Here is an 18014-nt window from a genome sequence, read left to right on the forward strand (position 1 = left end):
TTAATTACAAAGAAGGCGTCTTAACTTTTTTGCTTTTTATTTAAGATAGCTAGCCAGTTCTTTTAGTAAGTAATAGATGTAAAATGGTCCATAGAATTTAAATATGCAATCGGTTTTTTTGTAGACCTCTTATTTTTGAAGTAATTTAAGTTTTTAAAAAAAATAATTAAGTCAGTTTTAAGGTACTAAAACGCAACAAAATATAAGAAGAAAATTGCCAGTATGAACAAAAATAGTAAGATCTTTAATTTGACACCTTACTTTTAAAATTCTGTTGATTAATTATTGAAAAAATCTATTTTTTTTAACTTCGGTTTAATAAAAACTTTAAACCTAAATATTTTCTCAAACAGACATAAAAAATATGGGTTCATATATACCTTTAGAATCAGAAAAATATTACAAATCCATTCTAAGCAAAATTGAAAAAGTTTTAGAAAACTATGATAAAAAATATGTTTTTTTTCAGAATCATAATTTTTGGCTTTACAGGGTTGACTTGAACAAAACCTGAACAAAACCTAAACAAATGTACATACACTGTAACAGATATTTTTTAAACACAAGAAACAATGATGCATTTTTAACTGCATTGTTTTGAAGTTTATAAACAGACTGAAGCATATTTGTTCATACTTTTTTATTCTTTACATGTTATGTAAGTATCACTATTTTTATTGTAGTATCTATTGTATATATTGTATGAACATTATCCTTTTTTTTGTCAATTCTATTGGTTAAGTTTTGAGGTGAAGCTTCCTGATTCGTCAATTTTTGAGATTTTTGATTGGCTAGTTTAATAGTTAAAATTAAGTATTGCCTGTAAAAATATAATATTTTAGGCCATTTTTATTTTTTTAAGTTTTTACTTTTTTTCAATTTTGCTTAGAATGGATTTGTAATATTTTTCTGATTCTAAAGGTATATATGAACCCATATTGTTTTTGTCTGTTTGAGAAAATATTTAGGTTTAAAGTTTTTATTAAACCTAGGTTAAAAAATAGATTTTTTCAATAATTACTCAACAGAATTTTAAAAGTAAGGTGTCAAATTAAAGATCTTACTATTTTTGTTCATACTGGCAATTTTCTTCTTTTTTTTGTTGCGTTTTAGTACCTTAAAACCGAATTAATTAGTTTTTTAAAAAACTTAAATTACTTCAAAAATAAGAGGTCTACATAAAAACCGATTGCATATCTAAATTCTATGGACAATTTTACATCTACTGCTTACTAAAAGAACCGACTAGCTATCTTAAATAAAAAGCAAAAAAGTTAAGACGCCTTCTTTGTAAATGATAAAGGTGCACTATTTCTTTTTAAACAGTCTGATAAAAGTGTAAACTAATTCTTCAAAATGGATTATTTATTGCCCAACACAATAAAAAAGGATATCATTATTTTAAATAACCTATGAGATTCAACCCTTTTTAGACTTTGAGGTATTTTTTTTGTCAATAATACAAATTTAAGATAGATCTTTTTTACCTAATTACTATGTTATAAAAAAAACTAATTGGCAATTTTATATTACAAAATATATTCCTTAACAGTAACTAAATTGTTTCAACTGTATATGACAGGTTAAATACCCCTACACACATTTTAAGAAACAAAAACGTTCAGATTTTCCTTGTTTTTTCCTTTTTCCCTCCCAAAATACCATAAAATCAATGCATTATTTTTAGATATTTTTGTTAATAGGACGTTTTGGGTTGATCAGTGTAGTGAAATGTGCTTAGAAAATGTTAAGATTTGATAATCAGATGAGAAATTTTTACGCTCACACTCCCTTTAAGTGAAAGCTTTTCATTACATTAAGTTTTAAGTCTTAAGTATGTGTTATAACATATAACATAGGCCAAAGTTAAACTTTATCTGAGAGTGATAGGACAATGGCAGATTGGTTATCATACCTTTTCTTAAAAATGAAATGGTTTGGCAAGGGTAATTAATTTTCCATCGTCCTTTACCATTATCCCAAAGTTGATTAAATCTATAAGGCCTTTGAATCTAATTTATTAAGCTATTTGAAATATATTTAAATCCATTTTTACAGTTTTAAAGAATCCTGAGATATGAATTACCTTTACATAAATTCAATCCACCTACAATGAAAGCCAAAATAGATAGGCAAAATTTCTGGATTCTATTTTGTACTTCAGTTTTAATTTTCATTGGTTTGAAATAAATGCACATTTAAAATAATCTTTGTCTAAGAAAAGGAAGGGATTAAGGGGTGGGTGAAGTTCTGACACATTTGTATAAACCTGGTGTATAGGCTTTATCTTTGGACTGAGAGGATAGGTTATTAGGGATAAAATCATTCTTATATGATGAAATTCCCCCAGATTTAAGATTTTTTGGAGAGGCCTCCAGGTTCCGGAGCTCCAGGCCTCCAGGTGGTCTCTCTACAGGTAAAAATGAAAAAAAAAAATTTTAAGAGTTAGAAGTCAGCTTATGAGACAAAATATGTATGTTTTTTTCTTTAGATATGTGAATAACAATCAAAAAGAAGCATATTTTGTTTTATAAGTTAACCTTTAACTCTTCAAAAAAATCTTATTTTTAATTTTTATCTGTACAGAGACCACCTGGAGGCCTGAAGCTCCGGAACCTGGAGGCCTATACAAAAAATCTTAAATCTGGGGGAAATTCATCATGTAAGAATGATTTTATTTCTAATAACTTATCCTCTCAGTCCAAAGATAAACCCTATACACCATTTTACGCAAATGTGTCAGAACTTCCCCCCCCCCCCTTATTACTCCTCCTTCTTTTTCTTCACTTTAACTGATACAAGCAATTAACCTTTTAGTGCTTACTTACACAGTGAGAGATTACTAGGGAAATATTAAGATGAAATAGATTGAACAAAAAATTACAAATATATACAATTGAATTAATTAATAAACGACTTTCTTAAAATAATTTTGATTACTCATTCGATACACTTTTAAAAGTATTTTTTAAAATAAACAAAGCATCTTTTATAAAAGGCTCTTTGTATGTTTTGTTTATTTAATTAAGAATATACAACAATGTTTAAATTATATATAAAATCTATGCTTTTTTTCATAATTGACATAATTTTAAAATAATATGGTACATTTCTATTATGTCGATGTTAAAAAAGTAATGGAAGATTACAGAAACATAGATATTAAAAATGTAAACCATGATTCCAGTTTCGCCTCTATTGAAAGTGGAATCTTACATTTCAAAAATCGTATCGGCGTTGAAGATATCTTTACCAAGAGAGGCAAAAGTGGAATCTTACATTTCAAAAATCGTATCGGCGTTGAAGATATCTTCACCAAGAGAGGGGAAAGTGGAAGGGTAGATTACAGTTTCAGAGGGTCCAAACCATAATCATAGATTATGTTTCTGCTTCTATAAAAATGGATTCAACTCCCTAACTGTGCTATGTTTATTAATTTTAAATATGTCAGTAGGGGGGAAGATAGCTTTGGGGGAGAATAGATAAAATACCCCCCCCCCCCCCCACCCTTATAATTCTATTTCATTAGCCACTGTCTGTCATCTATGTTTAGGTGGGAAAACGTGATTTTCTCGTTTACTTTTCAAAATAGACAGATTAAGACGTTAGTAATTATTCCCTACACCGATGAGATTCCAATATATAATTTAGTTTACTTACGACCGTCAGTAAATTCGGTCATTTAATTTATATTGGAAAATTTTGGATGCTTTTAAAGAGAAACGGAATATCTTTCTAGAATTTTTCCAATTGAATGAATATCTATTCTATACCCCACTTGGTCCGTAAGTCTGTCTTCTGCTAATTAAATTGAAGGTATAAACTTTTTTGACCAATGCATGTCTACTCTAAAAATCACATTGCCAATCTAATCTGTATAGATGTACTGCTCTTAAATACAATTATCTATGCTGTTATCATAGATAGACAGCTGAAAATATATATATGCAATTTCTTTCTTCATTAAAGAGCTTCGCGACTAAGTTATGTTGTCTTCCTTGTTTTAACATAAATAATAAAAAACATTAGATACTTTAGAATCTACCATCAAATTAATTATAATGTCAATTGTAAATGTAATAACATTTTATTACAATGATGCAATATTTGTTTTTTTTTACTTGAATTTTATCTGGGAGTGAGGAATATGTCAATGAAAGAAATTATAATCAGCCTAACATTGAAACAATCACACACCACCAATTCGTGGTTATATTGACAGGGGAAAATTTGACGTCAATTTAGGTTGCTAATATGGACCTCATTTATTGGTCAGTTCGTTTATCCAGTAGGAGGTAAGGGGAGGGGGTAAAGGGGTTAAATGAGGGGTACCGTTATTTTAGCCAGCGTTGAGTATCACATTATAAAAGTAAATGGAAATATGGTGCAACATCCAAGTACTTATATCATTTGGAAAGATTAATAACTTTAACTAGAACATATAACTTTTAAAATTCGAATAAATTAAATCTTTAAAAAAAAATACTATGGATACAACCCCAGGATAAAAAGGTAAGCATTATATTCTTTTTGGTCCAAACACCCAGGTTATTATGTAACAACCAACAGACAACCGATCCTATGATTGCGCATTCTAGAAAACTTTACTATTGAGTTGGGGTTTGTATATGATGCCAAAGTATTCCTCCTTCACTTGAAATTAATGTCCCGTTAATGGTTCCCTTTTTAAAATTTTGTAGTATGACGCTGAGACGTCTAGAACCGAACCTATCACCTCCCCCACACAAAGCCGAACGTTACCTATTATGCTTAACCAAATAACTCCTACTAAAATGGATTTATTATTATTTGGATCTTACAACATATTTTCATGTTCTCTTATAAAGTGAAACATGTAGCGGGCTAAAATATCGATTACTCCCTTCCACCCTATTACCCTTCTACTGGATGAACAAACCGACCAATAAAGAGGTCCACATCAGCAAGCTAACTTGATGATAATTTTTCCCCTGTCAATATATCCGAGACTTATATCCTATCTCCCACTGACCTATCCCTTCATTCCTGATAATAGCTGACTTTTTAATTCATAATTCAGGTTTTCAGAATATGCATTAAATGTCTTCTCTGAACTTTGCGTACAAAATTAAAGAATAATTATCCTATTGCATAAAGTAATAAGTTTTTAATTTGTTTGCAACTCCCAATGGAAAATTCAATTTTACAGTATGGCTTAGAACCATTCTCAGCCATACTGAAAAATTATGTATAGGATAGTATTACAGAAAGCTGTCCACAAATATGAAAATACAAATATGAAAAAATCAATACGAGTTTTGTTAGCATAGGCCTTGGGCCCATCGGGGCTAACAAAACTGGTTTTAATCTATTATCCCCCAAAGTATATAAAATAATTCTTATAATTCTTAAACTTTAAATACAGTAAAATAATATATCATTCCTTTTTACCCTTAATAAAACCCATGATGATAAACAAAAATATCCCTTTTGTGGATTACATTTAATGGTTGAAACGTTTGGACATCCAACTTAATGAACCAACCAATCAAAATAAAATTAAATGTCGACTCTCCTCCCTGATAAAACCTCAAATCTGAAACGAATCTAGTAATTTATAAAAAGAAATGCAAGATTATGAAAGTTTGTAAAGCCAGTTTGAAATTGTATTTAGCCGCGGGCATTTGTGATTTAGATAATTTGATGTCATGTCATATTTAATCTTAGTTTTTTTTATCGCATCGTATTATAGACAGGTTCCGCCGTTATTTAAATGAAAAATTATGAAATTTAAACCAGATTTCTTAACCCAGAGGAGCCAAAGGCCCAGACTAATATTCATTTTTATTTAAATATTCGTGGAAATTTGTCTGAAAATTGATGCTTTACATAATTTTTCAGTGCGGATGAGAACTGGATCTAATCTATAGCTAAAAGGTTGAATCTTATTAGACAAGCTATTAACTGGCAACCACGGGTAAGGTTCGTTCGACGGCGGCTGTATGAGCGGTTTATGCGACACGGCTGCAGTTTCTACGGCCTAGCTTTTTTTAGACTGCATATAATTAAATTGGCTATAATAGAAGTAAAGAATACATAAATAAGTTACAACTTTTTATATTATCAGATATAAACAAGTTTTATAATTTGATAAGAAAAAGTGTTTGTTGAAAATGAGAAGAAGAGAGAAGCCGAGTGAAGAGCTGCAACTACAATTTGCAGTGAAGTATTTATTTTATTTTCGCAGTGGCAAAAGTAGACTAGAAAAATTTTGATACAGCCGTGTAACTAACTGTTTAATCTGCGGCCGAAACCAGGAAGTCAACAACATTCAGCCGCCGTAATTTGAGGGGGAAAAAGCAAGAAAAGAGAAAGATAAATAAAGCGTAAAAGTATTCAAATGTACTTTAGAGCTTAGGTGTGCAGCATATTATAGTATAGATGTCCATCAATACCGCGTATGTATGATATTAGATAATCACTAAAATCGGATATCAATCGATGTATTATTACTTATTGTGCAAGATTTTCATGTAAGATGTGAAATTGATGATCTCGGTTGGCAAAATAACGATACCCCCATCAAGGACGTCCAATTGGGTAAAGGGGTGATTACCCCCCCCCAAAAAAAATGAATATGGGGGTGGTACCTTAACCACCCCCAAAATTTTGAAGTTTGTATTTCTATAACTATATCCCCCCCCCCCCCCCAAATGAATTTGCCTTTCATGTGAAATTGATATTCGCGGCTAGCTTAAATAACGATACCCCCAATCAAGAACGTCCAATTGGGGGGGGGGGGGGTATATAATATGTCATTGTCTTTTAGGATATCATAAACTACGGTTCCAACCATCTCTGTCTCCCCTCCCCCCTATCCTTGCCTCACTCTCTTATTATCTAACTCTTTCTTATCTACTTTTGCTATTTGGCGGATTTTAAAATCTGCTGAATTGAATGCATTTTCTTAGCTGAGTATACCTGAGGTCAGTGTAAACATTAGAAGTTAATTCACTAAACGCACACCTTAACAAATTGTTCTTCAATGTAACCAAATAAATCATATAAATTAAAGCTAAAACTTTAAAAGAAAAGGAGCAAGTACAACAGTATAATTGAGCTAACTAAGGAAGAACAGTCATTTATCGCTTTCCGCGGATATTGAAAATAAAAATAATAAAAAATTAAAACCAGTTTTGATAGTGCCTTGGGGCCTATTTTTATATTGATGTGCATAGAAAAATGTCAGTTATACGATGCTATACATGATTTTTTCAGTATGGATGAGAACCGGTTTCAATCCAGAGTAGGTTTAAAAGCAATACTTGAAGCATTTTCAAATGAATTTTTAAAATAACTAACAGAAAGTCTATTAAAATATAGATTGCATAGATTCGTATATTGATTCATACAAATTATCTGAACTAATACTGATTTAAAGATTAGCTATTTTGAAAGAGCACTCACCTTAAAAATCAAGTATCTATTGCACAACGTTTTGTTTTAGATACATTCAAGTCAAAAGTCGGGTTCTTTCAATGTATCATACTACTTTGTGACATTAGAATTTTAAGTTCTATCAATTGTGATAACTACTGATAAATTTTGCTAAAGAAACCAACCAATCAAGTTAAAATTTTGTACAGTAGAATTATGAACATTCAAAAGTTAATCATGGAAAATTTAAATAAGTAGCTAAAAACATTCGTTAAAAAATGATACTGCAATCCCTCTATGTATATACAGGGTGCACCACATAAATCCGGACTTTTTCTTATTTTTAAACAAATAAACATAAAATCGTCAATTTTAAAGATTTTATTGAATTTTAAAAACTGGAAAGCAACCTAGGTATATGACTATTAGATTATTTAATAAAATCGCCGCCAGGCTCAATCACCGTCTCTACCCGCCCCCTGAACCGCCCGCCGACCCTGGTCACCATGTCCCTGTTCAAGCAGGCGAAGTTCTCCATGATAGGAGCAATAAAAGAGGTCTTTTTGGTATGGGCGCGTCTATTGGTTCATGCTTTAATGGCGCTCCAGGCCCAAAAGACCATTGGATTAAGATCGGGGCTGCTGGGAGGCCACATCTTCTTAAGGAGTGAGTAACAGCAGGATCCAAATTAACCCATCTTTAAAGCTACCCTTTGACACGGCGGCTCTCATTTAGGCCACAGTTAAGCTAGAACAACGTTTTATACCTTTTTAAAAATGGAACGAAGATTAAGATAGGGTTATTAGCGCAATACATAGTCTAAAACGAGTTTCAAGTACCGAGAAATTTTCAAGATTTTTGACGTTTTTGACATCTTAAAATCTACCACGATGTCGGAGTACTACAGCCAAGTCAGCTGGGATAGAGAGCTCTAGTCTTTTCTAGTGTTTTCACTAGGTATCTGATAGTATATCCAGCAAGTTTCATTAGTCCATCTCACCTACAGATGGACTGAGGTCAGATTTAGTAGGCCCAAGTCATAAATCCACGGTAATTTATCTGCGCAATTCGAATCTGCCTTGTTGAACATATGCGCGGCCAGCTCGGCGTACATGTCCTCCATCGTCAAAAAGGTCATTACCTAAGCTTTTTATAGTGGGGTCAAACGTCCTGATTGGTCAAGTAGTTTTGGCGCTATTGCCGTTTTAAAAAAGTCCGGATTTATGTGGCGCACCCTGTAAGTAACAGGACATTTATATGTACCGATGGATCTCGCTAACTGCAGAACCGCTGAACTGGTTATGCTTTATGGTGTAGTTTCTTATACGTCCTGAAAAGGTTTATAGCTATAATGACACGACCCATTGATGTTTAATTTCAGCATAAACATTAAGAAAATAAATATACAGGGTGGGGCAAATAAGACCGGACAAATTCTAACTTTTAAACAAATGAACATAAAATCGTCAATTTTAAAGATTTTATTGAATTTTAAAATCTGGCAAGCAAAATAGGTATATGACTATTAGATTGTTCAATAAAATCGCCGCCAGCATCAATCACCGCCTTCACCCGCCCCCTGAACCGCCCACAGGCCCTGGTCACCATGTCCCTGTCCAAGCTGGCGAATTTCTCCTTGATGGTGGTTATGAGGGAGGTCTTTGTTGTATAGGCACGTCTATTGGTGCATGCTTCAAAGTAGCCCCAGGCCCAAAAGTCCATTGAATTAAGATAGGGCTGCTGGGAGGCCCCATTTCCTTAGGAAGGTGAGTAACCGCAGGATCCAAATTCACGCAACTTTAACGCTACCCTATGACACGGAGGCTCTTATTTGGACCACAGTTGAGCTGGAACGACGTTCTATACCTTTTCGGAAAATGCATGAAGATTCAGCTAGGGTTGTCAGCGCAATTCATAGTCTAAAATGAGTTTTTAAGTTCCATATGGGTCTCTAACGTCGAGAACCGAGAAATTTTCACGATTTCACACAATTTTTAACATCTTAAAATCTGCCACGTTTCACTTTGCCGGAGTACTACAGCCAAGCTACTTTTGATAGAGAGCTCTAGTCTTTTCTAGTGTCTTATTTATGTATCTAACAGTATCCCCAGCAAGTTGCATAACTCTACCCCATCTACAGATGGGCTGAGATCCGATTTAGTGGGCCCTAGTCGAGAATCCAGATTATTCCACCGGCGCATTTCGAATCTGCCTTGTTGAACATAAGTGCGGCCAGCTCGGAGTACAAGCCCATCTTCGTCCAAAGATTTTTTTGTGCTTAAAGGTAATTACCTAAGCTTTTTATAGTGGGGTCAAACGTCCTGATTGGTCAAATAGTTTTGGCGCTATGGCCGTTTAAAGTTTGTCCGGTCTTATTTGCCCCACCCTGTATGTATGTTATCTATCCATCTAGCTTCTATCTTTATATTTATAAACCTATTTATTTGTCTATCTGTCTATCTGTTTATCTGTCTATCTGTCTATCTGTCTATCTGTCTATCTGTCTATCTGTCTCTCTGTCTATCTGTCTCTCTGTCTATCTGTCTATCTGTCTATCTGTCTATCTGTCTATCTGTCTATCTGTCTATCTGTCTATCTGTCTATCTATCTATCTATACATCTATCTATCTATCTATTTATCTATCTATCTATTTATCTATCTATCTATCTATCTATCTATCTATCTATCTATTGTATTAAATACACTGATGACATACGTATAATGAAAATTAAAGTTTGAATACAAATTTCTCATTCATTAAATCTATTTATGCTAAAAACTGAATAAACTTCAGAACAATAATAAAGGGATTGCAAATAAAAATTAAATGGATTCTATCATTATTATCATAAGGTAAGTTGTAATTTTGTATAATTTCTTCCTATTGAAAGAGTCAAAAGATTCCCAGTATGACCAGTGTAAAAAAATAGCGTAAGAGAAATGTTGTTAACATCTATAATGAACGCACGTTCGTTCTAAGTAACTTTTCACGTTAAAAATCAGATTTTTACACAATATTATATTTTAATTATTATAATATATTATTATTATGCAATTATGAAAAAATCTCCAAAACATTCTGAAAAAATTATTCCATTTGTTTTGTAAAAATCAATGCGAAGGCATGGAACGTTCAGATATATAAATTTTTGATAAAAACGTTGTTTCACTATAAGAAAATATGCAATTATCAACGTATTTTGATTTGCAAAAAAAAATGTTTGTTTGTTAATACTCTATATTCATGACTTAAAATGAATTGAAACCTTTTTTTAAGTAAGGAAAGAAATTATAATATCAAATAAAAGGTGGTCATTCAAATCCGCAAATGTATTACATTCTAAGATCATCAAAACAAAAAATTATGGAAATAGCACAAACCTGGGCTTTATATTAGGATGAAACATATTTCTAGTTACTTTATTATTTATTAACTAGCAGTTACGCCCCTAGAGTCCTCTAGATTGGAGGGACATTTTTTCTAAAGGTAATTTCTCTTGGGAGGATGGTGATACCCTCTCTCCAAATAGTTATAAACATTTCTAGGACCTAGCTACACGGTAAAGCGGTCACATAGCGGTTACATAAAATATTTGGTACAGATATACAGAGTCACACAGTTCATATTACTTTTATTCAAAGCACATCTTTATTTAGTTTATAATTCATTTATTGCAATTAGAAACACTATGCAGATGTTATTTAATGCGTAAATGATTACACACCTATTTAAGAAAATATAAAATAAACTTTTTTTTAGCAGCTTCTCGATGATTCATTTTAAAAATATGATTAAAGCCTTGATTTTGACAATTGAATTTTAAAAGTATCAGGCATCAAATTTAACTTAAAATTCAAAATTAGATTTAAAACCTTTACCAGTATGGCGTAGAACCTGATTGATATCCACTGGATTAGAACCGGTTCTTAACCATACCGAAAAGTCGTGTATAGCATCGTATTACAAAAAAATTCATGAATATTAGATTATAAATCATAAAATGAAAACCTGTTTTGTTAGCCAGGGACTTCGGACCATCGGGGCTAACAAAATTGATTTTAATGTTATAATGTTTCATGTTAATATCCGCCGAAAGATGTTTATATTACGATGCGATAAATAACTATTAATATACTAGCAAAAATAAATTTATCATAAGGCAATTATTGTAAATATTGTATGTGATATACCGCCACTGCTAATAAGTTTTATCCTGTAACATATAAAACATATTTATCAATGGTATTAATATATAAGGATTAACTTAAAGATTGCGGCAAAAAACTTTGCATCTGGTTTTAAAGTTAAAATCTTAGAATTCTCAACATTTTTTTATAATATTAGGTTAGATTTTACTGAAGTTATGAGAGCCATGCAGGTTTACAGGTTTCCTAAAAGGCTAAAAAAGTTATTAAATAATAAGAAGCGATTCACACAAAAATTATGGGTCTAATAAAACTAATTAAATGTGATAACGATTCTCTATAAATTGATATGTATATGTCTTTATAACTGACACCAACGGATTAAAATTTTAGGAGTTCAGAAAAAATCACGTTTCGCTGAAATAACGGGCTTACAGACATACAGATGTGTATTTGAACTATAGAATAGCTTCACTGCTAAGGATTTTAAAGAGGTTGGTTTATGCGGTTTACTAAGATATAGCCAAATTTCTTTGGAATTTCAATTTGGGAACCTTTATAAAAAAAAGGAGCGAAAATTAAGATGCGCCAATTTCTAATCAAATTAAGCTCAGTTTAGGTTGAACAAGGAAATGGGAAACATAATTAGAATAACTCTAGTAGTGATTTTATCAATATTAAATGTCATTAATACTTTATCATTACAAGACAATCAATGCCCAATAGAAGTAACAAAGGTAAAACGAAGCAATTATGTTTGGCTATTTGACATCCCCCCCCCCCCTCCATTTCAATTTCTCTTGAGAAGGTGCTGGTAACCTCCCCCAAAATAAAAATTCCTAAGATCAATGAGAAGGTATACTGTAAAGGACAACAAATTAAGTTCCGTGGTTACAGAGATCCTTCGGTACAGACAGACACACAAATCTTTTAAATTTAATTGCGTTTTCCTTTTTTAAAATATATTAAAAATAACGGGTAGGATATTTTTGTTTTGTTATAAATGATAGTGTTTTTACCTTAGGTTAGGTAAAGGGCTATATTGGGTACAGGGTTCAGCTGGCTGAGGACAACCCACATCTTATTTTCAATCAACATTTAAAATACGAACGTGCGTGTGTGTTTGGGGGGGGGGGGTGTTCTGACATCCCTAGGATATATGTATTAGATATCTTTATATTTTATAGGTTGATTATTGGCAATCGCCAGAGATAGATTTCTTCCTAAACTGCTATGCAAGAATCAAATATATGGTAAAAAGTTAAATTAAAATGATCTTTAAATAATATTAAAACTGTAGAATTAGATGACCAGTTCCCTGAAATACACCAAATTATTGTGTTTTCTTTATGGCATAAAGGGGCAGATTGTTTTTTAGGACCAATTTTTTGGTCCAAAAATTTCGTTGTATGTATTAAGTAGTGTAAACAAAAATATTCGTCTGCAAGAAATTCCTTATTTAGTTGGACATACTATTATGTTTGATTGAAAATCTAGGGTAATAAATCTCTTGATCCTTTGACGTTAGCATTTTTTGGACTTGAATTCAAAATAATTCTAATTCAAATTCAACTTTTATAGACCAGATATTGCGCCCGTAGCGTCCAGGGTAGGTGGAACAATAAAAAAGCCTGAACTATTCCATGATCTAATAAGGTTTTTATTATCAGTTTGTATTATTTAGGATATGGCACACTTTCCAGTTCACATAGAAAAGGTAAGAAAATTGTACTTAATCAATTTAAATAATTTTTTCTTAATAATAATATTTTTTTCACAAAATTGTGTAGATTATACATTACTTTCTTTCCGTTCCAGAGTTTCAAAACCTGTAATAGGTTAAGCATATTTAGTGTAAAGGGGTAAGTAATAATAAATAATTCTAAAGACAAGGTTTTCTACAAGTAGTGAAGAACAAAATATCATCTATGTGAATCTACTGAAATGTTATCATGAAACCTTTTTAATTTTTTATATTTTGACTGACAAACCGACGGACCAATTACATTACTTACTGGATGGTTATTGTTATAGGAAAATTAAAAACATTAGCGAGATACTTAGGTACAGACAAACAGACACACATCCTTTTACTTTATTATAAGGATATCCACTTATTTACATTGACATTTACATCTTTTTGTCATGTACCTATCTTTGACATCTTTTTATATATTATGAAAATATCTAAATAAAAAAAAACTTATTTAGGGTTGGGACGAACAAAGAATAGAAAGTTTGATTCACATTCAAAATGAGATAATTGAACAATTTCAGGTAATTAATATCTAGGCATTTTAAATTTTTTTTGAAAAATGTATATCTAAATTATCCTAACCAGGGATAATTCTGACAAACAATTCTAAAGGAAAATTTCCCTCCCCCTTTTCCTCCCCTTCTTACCCACCCCTCTTAAGTTATATGAAAAAACAAAATATGCCTCCAGAATCCACAGTACTGTAAAAGGTTTCGTGATTTTTTCTATAATTGATTGTTAGACTGGCTACCCCTGATCCTAACTAATACAGACAACCAACCCTGACGTAGTGGCCCGACTTAGTCTGCATATCCTGACTATTTTTGTTGATTAGTTTTGCTGATAATTGGCCATGCTTTAAAAGTCTTGAATCTGACAAAGTTTAACCTTCTCTGGAGAGTGGGGGAAGGCGTTTAAAGCACCCCCACCCCGAAAAATTTTGCCTCTCATATTAATAGTGTGAATGTAAAAGACTGATTTTTTTCTTACTTTTCAAATGGACTTTTTCAGGTTTTCATTTCTACAATTATAGCCGTTTTTAATGGTAAATAATGGTGCTACTGTGGTAACGCCCTCCCCCCCCCCAAAAATGAACAGTTTTGCTTTACAGTGTGTCTAGATACCTCTTTATGCCCCCCCTAACCTCCGGAATAGTGATTATTTAGATCCCCCCCCCCCCTAGTTCATACTAAATAAAAATATATTTTTCTTCTGTATTCAGGATGTACCTAGATTCACAAAGAAGGAATATGAAAAATTTCCCATTCCAGTACATCTTCACAAATATATAAAGGAGCAAATGGATTTCTCTAGGTTTGTGTTCTTTACAAATTAACACGGATATTTACGTGCACATATATTTCCAGGGTATTTCAGAGGGTGTTGACGATCCCCTTTATTGTACCACAAGATTTTAACATAAGTATCAAAGCTTAGGAGATATATGTCGCAGCTAGCCAAAATTAAGATACTCCCCATCCAACTCCTTCCCACTGGATTAGCGCACTGCCCAATAAATGATGTTAATATTAGCAACCTAAATTGATGACAAATTTTCTCCAATATGTCCATGTGTTCTATATATTTATTAGTATCTATTTAGAATGAGGCCAGAAATGTGCCCTCCAAGCGGTCATCTCAACTGCGCACCAAATAGAGAATCTAACAAAGTTATACCGCTTAAAAATACAAGAGAAGTTATTGATTACGTAGGTAAGAATAGTTATTTATAGCATCGTATTTTACGCGGATATTAAATTAAATAATGTTAAGATCCAAATAAGTTTTGTTAACCAGGGCCTTTATGATTTTTATTTTAATATTCGTGGAATTGTCTGTAGAAGAAAGTCATGATTTTCCAGTATGGCTGAGAATCTATTCTAATTTAGCGGATATCAATCGGTATCGATGCCATACTTTTAATGCGATGCTTTTCTACATATATTAAAAGTGTCAGACCCCTAATCTGAGTCCGTAGCGAGTTACTTTATTCGTAAATACAAATAATTCAAACCTAAAAGATTTATGTGACGAAAAGGTATAATTTCAGCAACTTTACACATGTATTACCAGCTTTCTTGTTAAACCTGGTAATTTTGCCTAATTGAGCTTCGCATTTTTGAATACTGCCACCCTTGTTTAGACTCCACTTTGCACAGTATGATAGAAGAATGGACAGACCAACAAATGGTTTACAGTAACATGTATGGTGTTAGAAGATACAGTTACGGTGCTAGACTAGTAAGTTTCTAGCAGGTCTTGGCAGCCGTGGGTAGGATTTTCCGGACGCCTACAGGCGGCTTAAGAGAGGCCGTTGAGCCCTGGTAACTAAGATCAACATATTCATTAGTAATAAAATACAGAATCAAATAAATATTTTTACATATTTTTTTAAACAATTTTTGAGAAACTATTATTTGTAGCCCCTATTGGACTCTATTCTTTAAAGGTACCATCTAAATGGGGATCTCATAACCTTTACCTAACCTAACCTATATATGCAAAATATATGTACACCATTGTAAACCTCCTTAAGAAAATTTAATCGTGTGAATTTAAATCCATGTTAATAATATGGATGTAGAATATACATGGATGTTATAACAAGGGAAAATTGTCTTTATTTTATCTTGCTAACATGAAACTCGTTTATTGGTCAGTTCGAGGATAAAAGGTGGGAATCGATATTTTAGCCCGCTAAAAGTTTCACTTTATTAGAGAATATGAAAATCTGGTGCAAGACCTAATAATAATATATCTATTATGTTATTTTTTTTAGGCTTTACATGTAGATAAAATAGAAGACAAAATAGTATCAGTAATACTAAATCTTGCTCAAAAAACTACCACACCATGGCCCTTGTACATTATAGATTCTAATAAGAAAATAAACAGGTATTATCAGAAATAATTTACCACACTGCCATATAAGCCATGCAGCTTAATTTAAGTTCAATTGTGGCTTTCATAAGCTCCTGCAATGTCAGTGGTGACGGAGGCAGAACTGGCTGAATTTACTTATAGAAATGAAAATTTTGAAGGAAAAAAGTTATTATGAAGTTACTTAGCCGCAACCGCAAAATTTAATTAAGACATCTTATGCCTCACTAAGACTAAGAAACCCTCCCACACCCTTTGCTTTAGCCACTCAAACTAACTTCCGCACCCACAGTTCCTTAGCCATGCTTATGGAGTCTGGACATCTTTTTAAAAGTAAAATAAACAGTAAGGCATATAAGGAAAAATACTCTTTACACAAAAAAGTTCATGACATTATTTAATCACGAAACTTCGTATTTCTAATGACAAAGGTTTCGTGATTTTGAAGTATTTAGAAATATTTTTTTTCAGGATTTATTTAAAAGCAGGAGAAATGTTATTCTTTGAATCTGCCAGGTTATCTATTCAGTATCTTTAATTTTATATCATATTATTACTGATTAATACATAATATACGAGGAGACCAGCTTTATCCAAAGAACCCGTATCTAGTACATTGAGAACATCATTGAGAGGCTAAGAAACCATTGTATGGCTAATTTGATTTTTTTACCCCACCCATAAACTATTTATACCCAAGGGACATATTCTACATAGAAGGAAGTAAATCTCATTTCCCCCATAGCGTAACGGACTGATGGACAGACAGAGTAGCTTCGCTACTAAAAAAAATAAATTCACATAGCAACTATTAATAGTTTTTAATATTCATGGAAAATTGTCTGTAATACGATGCTATACACGATTTTTTAGTATATCTGAGAACCGGTTCTAATCCGTAAATTAATAGGTTTTGAAGCCATACTGGAATAGTTATATCTCGCATCGTATTATAAACGGCTTTCCGCGGATATAGAAAGTACAATTATGAGATTAAAACTGGTTTTAATCTTATGATTGTACATTTCTATATTCTTAGAAAGCTGGATATAATACGATGCTAGACATAGTTTTTTCGTATGGACGAGAACCGGTTCCTATCCACCGGATTCGAATGAATACGATAATAGTTATTTCTCGTATCGTATTATAAATGGCTTTCCGCGTTTTAATCTTATAATTGTACATTCTATATCCGCGGAAAGCCGTTTATAATACGATGCGAGAAATAACTATTATTTTATTACAGGTTACCACATGGACGCCAAGAGGAGTTTCAAGGAGAATATTTTGATAATCTTTTTGTTCATTACAGGTACAAAATTCTTTATAATCTTACTAGCAGCTGCACCCCCAGCATATAGGTGCTTTGTTTGTATTCAAGGTGAAAAAATTGGGCATCCCAAGTCTTAAATCTAAAAACGAAATAGCATAAAGCCACCCCCCCCCTCATTTTTAATTTTATTTCTCTTGGGAAGGGGATTTTATTTTTCCCTCCCCAAAAATAGTAAATAACCTTCCCAGGACCTTTGAGAAGCTACCATGTAAAGGAGAATCCGATCGGTTCATCGGTTAGCGATATCCTTCGCTACAAACATACAAACACAAGTGTTACATTATTAAAGGAATTAATTTTTTTCAGGCCATTGAATTGGGACCATGAAAATATTATTTCTACAGATGAAAGATTTTAATTATAACTAGTAACTATGTTGTGTTGAAATTTTTATAAATAAATGTCTTAAACTAATATAATAAAGTAGAAAAATCTCATTGTATTATTTTAAGGCCCTAAAAAGGACCGAATATGGGATT

General features: G+C 32.2%; 2 protein-coding genes across 2 annotated transcripts in view; one reads left to right on the plus strand and one right to left on the minus strand.

Moving 5' to 3' along the window:
* LOC145311985 (ATP-dependent translocase ABCB1-like) overlaps positions 1–18014 on the minus strand; it is a 516884-nt gene that overhangs the window by 64106 nt on the left and 434764 nt on the right. The gene's annotated exons all lie outside the window — the stretch shown is intronic.
* LOC145311978 (uncharacterized) lies at positions 12694–17972 on the plus strand. Its single transcript, XM_080151056.1, has 10 exons — positions 12694–12816; positions 13248–13280; positions 13775–13840; positions 14542–14633; positions 14923–15032; positions 15463–15560; positions 16099–16214; positions 16671–16715; positions 17449–17514; positions 17842–17972. Exons 1-10 carry the CDS (start codon positions 12814–12816, stop codon positions 17891–17893), a joined length of 681 nt encoding a protein of 226 aa, XP_080007182.1. The 5' UTR covers positions 12694–12813; the 3' UTR covers positions 17894–17972.

The sequence above is a fragment of the Acartia tonsa genome, chromosome 2 (assembly GCF_053477335.1).
Source record: "Acartia tonsa isolate MP-2025a chromosome 2, ASM5347733v1, whole genome shotgun sequence".
NCBI lineage: Eukaryota > Metazoa > Arthropoda > Copepoda > Calanoida > Acartiidae > Acartia > Acartia tonsa.